The sequence below is a fragment of the Primulina eburnea genome, chromosome 1 (assembly GCF_022965805.1).
Source record: "Primulina eburnea isolate SZY01 chromosome 1, ASM2296580v1, whole genome shotgun sequence".
NCBI lineage: Eukaryota > Viridiplantae > Streptophyta > Magnoliopsida > Lamiales > Gesneriaceae > Primulina > Primulina eburnea.
The window spans coordinates 53,783,796-53,793,849 of NC_133101.1; the positions used below are offsets into that span (position 1 = coordinate 53,783,796).

Here is a 10,054-nt window from a genome sequence, read left to right on the forward strand (position 1 = left end):
TTTCATTTGAGGGGGCCGAATATTTTTTGTTTCTAAGCACTTAGACATTCACGTATATTCACATATACGTAGCTATTTTTTTTTTTGCATCCTTGACTGATTTAAGTATCAGAGTGACCACACCAAACACCCTTTCGACGCCCGTTCACAAATTTATTTCCTTGTTTGCAAGTTACGATTGCAACCATATCATACAAAGATTCGCTCATTTTCTTTAAACAGAAAATTTATCAAATCCGATGGATTGTCCCGAACCAACTCACTCAATTCACCCCACATTAATAAAATTAATGAACAACAAAAAGAAAAAAAATGAAATTAATATTTCCCACAAATGCACACGAATTTATTTATTGAAAAGGAAAAACCTGCACTTTATTAATAACACGCTGACAACACTTGGTCTCCCGCACAGGATTATTCTTACAGCCACCATGCCAAACCATAGCTAGGTTTTGCTCACATAAAATTTAGTCGCGTGCGCCAAGAAATACAAGTAACGTGCCAGCATTAGTTACTACAACGTACGTACAAATCCCTTCTAAAATTGCCTTCCGCGGCCGGGGGACATCAAGAAACTCTGTCCGCCTCTATTCATCTTCAACTCTTCGGCCTGTTTCGGTGAAATCTGATATGAGTTGGTTATGACTTGTAGCGGCAAGCCTCTGATCACGGAGGTGTAACCAGCAAGAGGGTTGCGAATGGGCCATCCTGTTGTCTTAAAGGCCACCCATTCGAAGCCGCTTTCTCCTGCGCGTGCGGTGGAGACGTAGTACTGAGGAACCACAAACATGTCGCCCTTGTTAACCCTGTCGTTCATCAGGGTTTCCCCATTGTGGTTCGAGATTTGTATTTGAGCATCTCCTCGGGTCACATACACAATTGTGTGGCCTTGCATGGACCAATCCGGGCTCAGTAACGCGTTCTGAATTAACCCAAAATATTATTATACTTTGCAAGTAATCCTTATTTAATTTAAGAGTAGGCGCGCAGCGGAAAATTTTGGTTGATTACCGGGAATAGATCGCCTCTCTCAGCGCTCATGTCCAAGAACTTGAGTATAGGAAGCTTATGTTTGTCAGCGACGTTTAGTTTTCCGGCTTGCCTGGAGTATATATCGGCTTCTCTCCGGCTCTCAACGTTTGTGCTGATTTTCATGGAGCAGTAAGTTTCTTCCAGCCCGTTATCGTATCGTTCTTCATGCTTTCCCCATTCTTCTTGTTCATCAGGCCTGATGAAGCTCATCTTTTCTTGGGCAATCACGCTGAGTCCTCGCTCCTCGCCACCCTTTTGCATCTGTCTCACAATCTCCTCGGGCATATCGAATGCCTCGGCCAACAGGTTTGTATCGAATTCCTTGAGAACGTTGTGGAATGTTTCTTCTTCAAATCTGCCTCCTTCTTGCTGCCCCTTTTTCGGTACTCCGCCAGCCAAATAAAACGCCTTCATCATTTAAAACATTAATCAATCACTCGGAAGAAAGTTCCATTGTACGAGCATAAACATGCATGGAAATTAACAGAATCCTAAATTGTCATATATATATATATATACCCTGAATTTTTGGTCAAGTTGGTTGGCCTGATGGTTGAGATCATTGATAGAAATGGCAACAAGATCTTCTTTTCCAGCGTTATAGCACCAATGTACTGCACCAGCGGGAATGGCGACGATGTCTCCTTTACGAATACGGTGCACTTTCTGGTGCAAGTCCCTTTCACTTCCTCGCTCAGTTGTCTCCCATTTTTCTTTGCTTTCGCGTGTTCTCTGAGAACTTTCTGCGTGGTATGTTTCCGCACAGCCAGGGTAAGTTACACTTATGTACCCATAACCTGCAAGTTAACAATCCCATTTTCTTTACTCATCGATAATTCGATATAGACACGGGGTACTAAGTAATTAAAGGAGATAAAAAAAAATGTACCTTGCTCGATGAAAACAAGGCGGGGATAGGGATGGAAATTGGGCAAAGAGAGCGCATTAGGCCGGAGGATGTTTCTCATGGCAACTACTCCAGCACATTGGAACTGGTCATCTCTTTCGTTCCATAACTCGGTCTCCCCGCCTTCAGAATTGATCCTCTTGGAGGGCTGCGCCGCCGTGATGCGCTGCAAACGGCATTGCTGCTTCTCAGTCAGCTGGAAAGGGGTTCTCTCGCCAAATGATGATGAAACCAGAAGTGACAGGGACAGTGCTAGCAGAAACCTGGGCACCATTGTCAAAAACCAAACAGTTCTTACAGTATGGTAGGAGATGGGAGATTTGAAGATTAAAGCGGTCCATTTTATAGGGCTGGTGGCAGTGAAATGTTCAATGTTTGCACTTGCTTCGGACACGTTCCACGAAGAGAAATGCATGAAATTCTATACGTGGTGAAGTGAGGATTTAATTTGCTTACACCTTTTGCATGGGGGAAACACTTGGCCAACTAGACCTAAATTATGTCTCATAATAGTTAGTGAGTGACCATACCACCGGTTTATTCCTTCCACTGCCTGCAGAGGTACATCCAAGGGTCAGAATTTTTTCTGGCTCAATTTTTATTTTTTTTTTAAAAAAAATTCCCCCATGAGATTGAATCTCAGCCATTGATCCTGGGTGTGGGCACTGCCCCCACACCCAGGATCGAACTTACCCCATACCACCTGTTTCCTTCTGATCATTTGTCATTACCATTAATGTTCAGAAATAGAGAATCTAATGTATGTTGATAGTTATAGGAATAAGAAAACACGCTTTCCACAGATACGTTTTTTGTATAGGTTAAATATGTGGACACTTGAATTCATTAGTAAGTTTTTTCCTAATTTTCCCGCAATAAGATTTCTTCTCTCCGGAAGTTCGGTTACTGAGATTTCTTCTTTCCACAAGATTTTAGCATGCTTTGCCATGGTATCAGAGTCAGGTTCCACTGTTATGTATTGGACCACCCGTTCTGCCCATAATTAGGTCATTTATAAACTCAACGCTCCAGATGTTCATTCCTGTGCGTGAGAGGGATGTGTTTGTCTATATTTGGGACACTCGCTCTGTCCATAATTGGATCATTTGTAAACTTCACGCTCCACATGTGAGGAGGTGTGTTAGTTGTCCCACACCGGTTGGATAAAATACCTGGAACTTGTATATATGATCTTGGATAATCCTCCCCCTTTAAGCTAGCTTTTGGGGTTGAATTAGGTATAAGTTTAAATCTTAACAATGTATTGTCAAATTAAGGAAACTCGGCCAAAAATAAATTGTTTTTTTTAAAATAAAAAAAAAGAAAAACTTTTTTTAGTTTATTAACAGACAAAAACTTGTGTGAGACGGTCTCACAGGTCGTATTTGTGAGACGGATCTCTTACTTGGGTCATCCATGGAAAAATATTATTTTTTATGCCAAGAGTATTACTTTTTATTGTGAATATGAGTAGGGTTGACCCGTCTCACAGATTAATATCCGTGAGACGGTCTCACATTAGACTCACTCTTATTAACAATATCTTACCTTTTCCGTGTTGGTCTGCTAAATATTTGAATTCATTAATTTTTTTCGGCGACGTGGTAACTGGTATCTAACCAAGCCATTAATTTGATCGAGATAATCAGAAAATAAAAATTAGTATATCAATTAATTTTAAATTTTGACCATTTTTTCCTACGCTTTTATCCAAATCGAAGCATTTACTTCACGTTTTGCGCTTAATCCATATTTCGTACACTAAAAAAAATTTGTGATTAGCGACGGAAAAAATCGTCGTTAATCAAATTAGGTCATTTAAAAATATTGTAATTGGTATTGTTGTTGAAAGTGCGTTCAACGACAACGGTTTAAAACCATTATCGTTGCTATATATTAGCGATGGGTTTTGACTAAATCATCGCTAATTAGCAACGGTTTAGACATAATACGTCGCTAATTTTTTAATTAAAAAAAATTACTTTTATAATTTAATAAATCTAAAAAAAAATTACAATCTTTCTAAATTAATAATATTAATGATTTTAACTAACACTTAAAAATTTACCAAGAATTGAAACGAAAAAACTTACCCTAAATCGAAACTAAAATCGTATAGAGAGAGAAAAATTATTGTAAATGTGGAAGGAGTGGAGGAAAATGGCCCGAAAATGCGAGTATTTATAGACAATTTATGACAATTTTTGGTAAAATCGTCGCTCATATTAAACTGTCGCTAATTGTTTACTAAACCATCGTTATGAGCGACTGTTTATTAAATCATCGCTAATTTATTAAACTGTCGCTATTATCGACGGTTAAGCAAAGAACATCGCCATTGGCGATTATTTTTGTTTAAACCGTCGCTATTTTAAAAATTGCAACAGTTTTATTATTTAAAAATAGCGGCGGTTCAAAAACCGTCGCTAATAGCGATTGTCTTTTGAAACGTCGCAATTTTAAATTAGCGACGGTTTAATAAAATCCGTCACTATTTTAACAACGATGCACAAAAATCATTGTATTTTCTCCCAAAAAAAACACGCTAATCCACAACGGTTCACTAAAACCGTTGTCGTTTATCCAAAAAAGCACTTTAATCCACAACGGTTCACTAAAACCGTTGCTGTTTGTCCAAAAAACACGATAATCCACAATATTTTTTAAAACCGTTGTCGTTTGTCCAAAAAACACGCTAATCCACAAGGGTTTTAACAAAAATCGTTATCGTTTGTCCAAAAAAAACGCTAATCCACAATGATTTTTTTGTTAAAACCGTTGTTAAAAGTAAAAACACAACGTTTTCTAATAAAACCGTTGTCTTTTGAGTGTTGTTGAAAGCATATTTTCTTGTAGTGATTCTACACTTCATAGGGGGATAATGTTGAGTTAAGTGTAGATAAGTGAGAGTAATGTTGAGATGAGTGACCTCCTCAGAAATTCTCTTGCGTCAAACTGCTGACGTTGCACCACTTGATCTGGTTGGCTAGGTGAACCGTAAAAGAGTAACGTTGGATATTAACAGTTAATATTATCTCTGCTGGAGTTATGTCAGAAAATGTAAGTGTAGTGACCCGTTCCAGAATCACCTACTAGGCAAGAACTAAGCATGCAATTAACCTAATTAACAATAATCAGAGATAACAGCGGAAATAGTCAACAAAAATAATGGTTATACAACCCAATCGAAGTCTAGAATAACTCAAAATAAAAAATACCCAATACAACCATATCGAATCAAAACAATACCGATAAACTAAACCAACCAGCTACTCAACGTCCTCCTCCTGCTCCTCCTGAGCTGTCCAACCTGAGGCCTGCCCCGTGGGAATGGGGTGTCCAAGAATAAACAAAACCGAGGACGTGAGCGATAAGAACGCCCAGTACAAAAGTATGAGTATACAGACCTATATGAAATGCACATGCTATGATCATGATACCGGGGTAGTCAAGAAACAGGAGTCACAAAAGGATCTCAACAATGCTCAGTCTAGAGGCGCCAAGTGGATAGTGCCGCGCGGTACACCTCTGGGTCACTGCATCCACTACAAGACAGACGTGGACCTAAAATGTCCCGGACCACCGAAGCCCTCCCGACCCGTCGGCCACTGTGTACTCTCGGTGTCCATGCGTCCACAAGACAGGGCTGAGCGGCCCCAAGATATAGCTTATCTCGAAAGAGATACAGCTCAACAGTAAAGGCTATCTCGAAGAAGATACGGCTCAACATGAAATGCAACGTGCAGTAATAAACGTGACATAATAGCATGCATCATATGACATATATCAATGCACCACATAATCATGCAACACATATAAGAATGTATACTCAACCAGGATATCTCGGATAGTACTTTCGTACCTCTATCACAGCAAGCCTAGCCTTACGCAACACCGCTAATCAGGTCTAGCACAAGCCTACGCATCAAAAGCATACTCAATCAATACTACCATGCTCGACTAGCAAAACCAGTACTCCCTAGTACTACCAAAGGTTTAGGGTTTACCTTCGTCCGTCGACAGCCCTTTGATGTCGATTGCCTCGTAACTCAGGCGCCGCTACGCTACTACTCCTGGCAGCTCTTGGCTATCGCTCGACCAACAATTAACCCTAGAAACCTTCCAAACTCTCCAAAATGAGAGAAAACTCAAGAAATTGGCAAGTCAAAAATGAGAAATCCGAGCACTATTTATAGGCCATGTTCGGATCCTCCGAACAACACTTCGGAACGTCCGAACGCTACGTGTCCATTGGCTCTTGACAGCTCATGATCGGATCCTCCGATTATACACTTCGGACCGTCCGAACATGCACGTGTCCAGCTGCTCTTGACACCTCATGATCGGATCCACCGAACCTACTTCGGACCTTCCGACCTCTTCGGTGCTTCCGAACCATCTTCGGTCCGTCCGATCATGACTCGGTCAAAATTACACATTAAACCTTTTTAATCACCAATACTCCGTTAATTACCCAATTTGGAATTCGGGCTACTACATTCTCCCCCCCTTAAAAGATTTCGTCCTCGAAATCAAGTTTAGAGAATAAACAAAACGAAATAACAACATCATTACCCTCAAAATCTAAGGGACAACCCATCACTAGACGCTTGGCTAAAACCGAATGACCCATCGGAGTAGAAACGGAAAGAATGACATCTAGAGAAACATGCGGTAACTTATGACGCTTAACAAATCGTCCTGGTCACCCCAACGACCTACACTTCCCTGACTACTCTCATCACCAAAGTGGTCAGCCATTGCTACAACATAGAATGGGGAAACTAGTAAATTGGTCAACGGAAATCCCAAAACAGAATCTATATCCCAAAATCGTATGCATGCTCTGATACCATAAATGTAGTGACCCGTTCCAGAATCACCTACTAGGCAAGAACTAAGCATGCAATTAACCTAATTAACAATAATCAGAGATAACAGCGGAAATAGTCAACAAAAATAATGGTTATACAACCCAATCGAAGTCTAGAATAACTCAAAATAAAAAATACCCAATACAACCATATCGAATCAAAACAATACCGATAAACTAAACCAACCAGCTACTCAACGTCCTCCTCCTGCTCCTCCTGAGCTGTCCAACCTGAGGCCTGCCCCGTGGGAATGGGGTGTCCAAGAATAAACAAAACCGAGGACGTGAGCGATAAGAACGCCCAGTACAAAAGTATGAGTATACAGACCTATATGAAATGCACATGCTATGATCATGATACCGGGGTAGTCAAGAAACAGGAGTCACAAAAGGATCTCAACAATGCTCAGTCTAGAGGCGCCAAGTGGATAGTGCCGCGCGGTACACCTCTGGGTCACTGCATCCACTACAAGACAGACGTGGACCTAAAATGTCCCGGACCACCGAAGCCCTCCCGACCCGTCGGCCACTGTGTACTCTCGGTGTCCATGCGTCCACAAGACAGGGCTGAGCGGCCCCAAGATATAGCTTATCTCGAAAGAGATACAGCTCAACAGTAAAGGCTATCTCGAAGAAGATACGGCTCAACATGAAATGCAACGTGCAGTAATAAACGTGACATAATAGCATGCATCATATGACATATATCAATGCACCACATAATCATGCAACACATATAAGAATGTATACTCAACCAGGATATCTCGGATAGTACTTTCGTACCTCTATCACAGCAAGCCTAGCCTTACGCAACACCGCTAATCAGGTCTAGCACAAGCCTACGCATCAAAAGCATACTCAATCAATACTACCATGCTCGACTAGCAAAACCAGTACTCCCTAGTACTACCAAAGGTTTAGGGTTTACCTTCGTCCGTCGACAGCCCTTTGATGTCGATTGCCTCGTAACTCAGGCGCCGCTACGCTACTACTCCTGGCAGCTCTTGGCTATCGCTCGACCAACAACTAACCCTAGAAACCTTCCAAACTCTCCAAAATGAGAGAAAACTCAAGAAATTGGCAAGTCAAAAATGAGAAATCCGAGCACTATTTATAGGCCATGTTCGGATCCTCCGAACAACACTTCGGAACGTCCGAACGCTACGTGTCCATTGGCTCTTGACAGCTCATGATCGGATCCTCCGATTATACACTTCGGACCGTCCGAACATGCACGTGTCCAGCTGCTCTTGACACCTCATGATCGGATCCACCGAACCTACTTCGGACCTTCCGACCTCTTCGGTGCTTCCGAACCATCTTCGGTCCGTCCGATCATGACTCGGTCAAAATTACACATTAAACCTTCTTAATCACCAATACTCCGTTAATTACCCAATTTGGAATTCGGGCTACTACAGTAAGACTGACCTCTTAAGAGATATGAGATAATATCAGCAGATATACACATCTCCCTGGATTCATGGGTCTAACAGTCTGACCCATTAATACCGAATTAAATAAGTACACCCTCCGCTGCCACAAATATAAAAAAATAAAGTTGCGTATCGGCTAACAGCTATAGTTTTTGACATAATAGTAAATGTTTGATCTTATTTAAGATACTTTGTATTATATATAAAAAAAAATCAAATTGTAGTTAATCAATTTTTTTTATTTCCGTTGTTTCATATATTTTCGTGAAAATAATTCTGCAATAGTTTGGCTACCCATACTAAAATTTGTGATAAATTATAAATATTATAAGATCAAAATAAAATATTTTCTTTATTTATATTTTATTTATATATGATGATATATTATTAATTTATTTTTAAAATAGTAAAATATTAGTACTTGTTGACATAAAAATATTGTATTTGATGTTTTCTAGGGTAAATCAAGATTTTATTATATAAGAAAAAAAATATTATAAGGATAATTTTGTCTAATAATATATTAAGTAAGATTGAATGTTATTAAATTTTTTTTGGAGTGTAAATATATAACATTACTTTTAGAAATTCACAAACTAAAATAGTAAAAACACTTTCAATTCTCCAAATTCAGCATTTTGCTTTCTCTATATTAATTATAGTTGTGCTCGATCGCGACCAATTTTAACGAACATAATTAACATGGAAAATAAATGCTTATTTGTTTCTCAAAGCACCTGTCATAATACATATTTGATCGAGGAAACTGTATTTATCCTAGAATTCTCTTTTTACTTCTTTCATACTTTTAATAATCACATCGTATTCATTCTCAATCTGTTTAAAATGAACAATTTTAATTAGTATTTAGATTATTTGCACACTTATAAAAAGCCTTTTACACTTAAATTTAAAGTGGGGTTGGAATCACAAGCCTATAAAATTTATATATTCTTCATTGAAAAATTAGGGAAAATAACTTGTTTTGTCCATTAACTTGTATAATTTTGAGTTTCGATCCATTAAGTTTTTAAAATTTGTTTATGTACACTAAATTTTACATTTTGCCTATTTTGGTATAATTGTTGTCATGACATTGGATAATTCGGTAATCTATGATGTTATGTCAATATTTTCAGTGTGATCGAAAAATGCTGATATGACGTAAAAAATTGATGAATAGGTGGAGGTGTTTAGAAGGAGTGAATAAACATCTACAATTTTTTCTTCTTAAGTCTGGATAGCGGTGAGCTTAACTATCATTAGTATCTGAAGTCTTATCTCAACCTTAAAAGTTCAGTAAACAACTAGAATAATTGGTGCAGAATGAGTCCAGCAGAAATTTGTGAACCACATTGACAATTAGTAGACTTAGAACAAAATGATAAGGAAGTGTATAACATAAAGTAAATCACATATAGATTGTCTATGAAAGCTCAAAATCTGAATATTTCTATGTTTCTCATTTTTCTATTTTCAAAATGTATCCATTATTAAAACACTTTGGTTTTACAATTTTTATAAACACCAACTTCAGTATGACATATACACTACTTATTGAAACTTTTAGCAACAATTTACAAAATAATTTTAATCGATTTCTGAAAAGAAAGACTTTTTATGTCAGTTACAAAATTCATACAATTATATGATGTAAATTTGAAATAATTGTGAGTGTAAGTTCATCATAGATGGTCTTTGAAAAAATCTGATATATTTTTGTGTGAATACTTGAATATTTTTCGACAAAGAATTGAGTTTCTGAAAAATAGTTGATCGTTAATCGATTGAGTGTCTAGAGAG

The 10,054-nt window shown here is 38.5% G+C and overlaps 1 protein-coding gene across 1 annotated transcript; it reads right to left on the reverse strand.

Moving 5' to 3' along the window:
* Positions 1-371: 371 nt before the first annotated feature.
* LOC140812555 (11S globulin seed storage protein 2-like) lies at positions 372-2,263 on the reverse strand. Its single transcript, XM_073170852.1, has 4 exons — positions 1,925-2,263; positions 1,555-1,832; positions 1,015-1,443; positions 372-925 (listed from the first exon to the last, which is right to left on the reverse strand). Exons 1-4 carry the CDS (start codon positions 2,214-2,216, stop codon positions 542-544), a joined length of 1,383 nt encoding a protein of 460 aa, XP_073026953.1. The 5' UTR covers positions 2,217-2,263; the 3' UTR covers positions 372-541.
* Positions 2,264-10,054: the final 7,791 nt, after the last annotated feature.

Coding starts and splice junctions, on each gene's coding strand:
- LOC140812555 (XM_073170852.1), bottom strand. CDS start 2,216: ATGGTGCCCAGGTTTCTGCTAGCACTGTCCCTGTCACTTCTGGTTTCA. Junction 1,833..1,924: donor CCTTGTTTTCATCGAGCAAG/GTACATTTTTTT, acceptor GTTAACTTGCAG/GTTATGGGTACATAAGTGTA. Junction 1,444..1,554: donor AACTTGACCAAAAATTCAGG/GTATATATATAT, acceptor TAAATGATGAAG/GCGTTTTATTTGGCTGGCGG.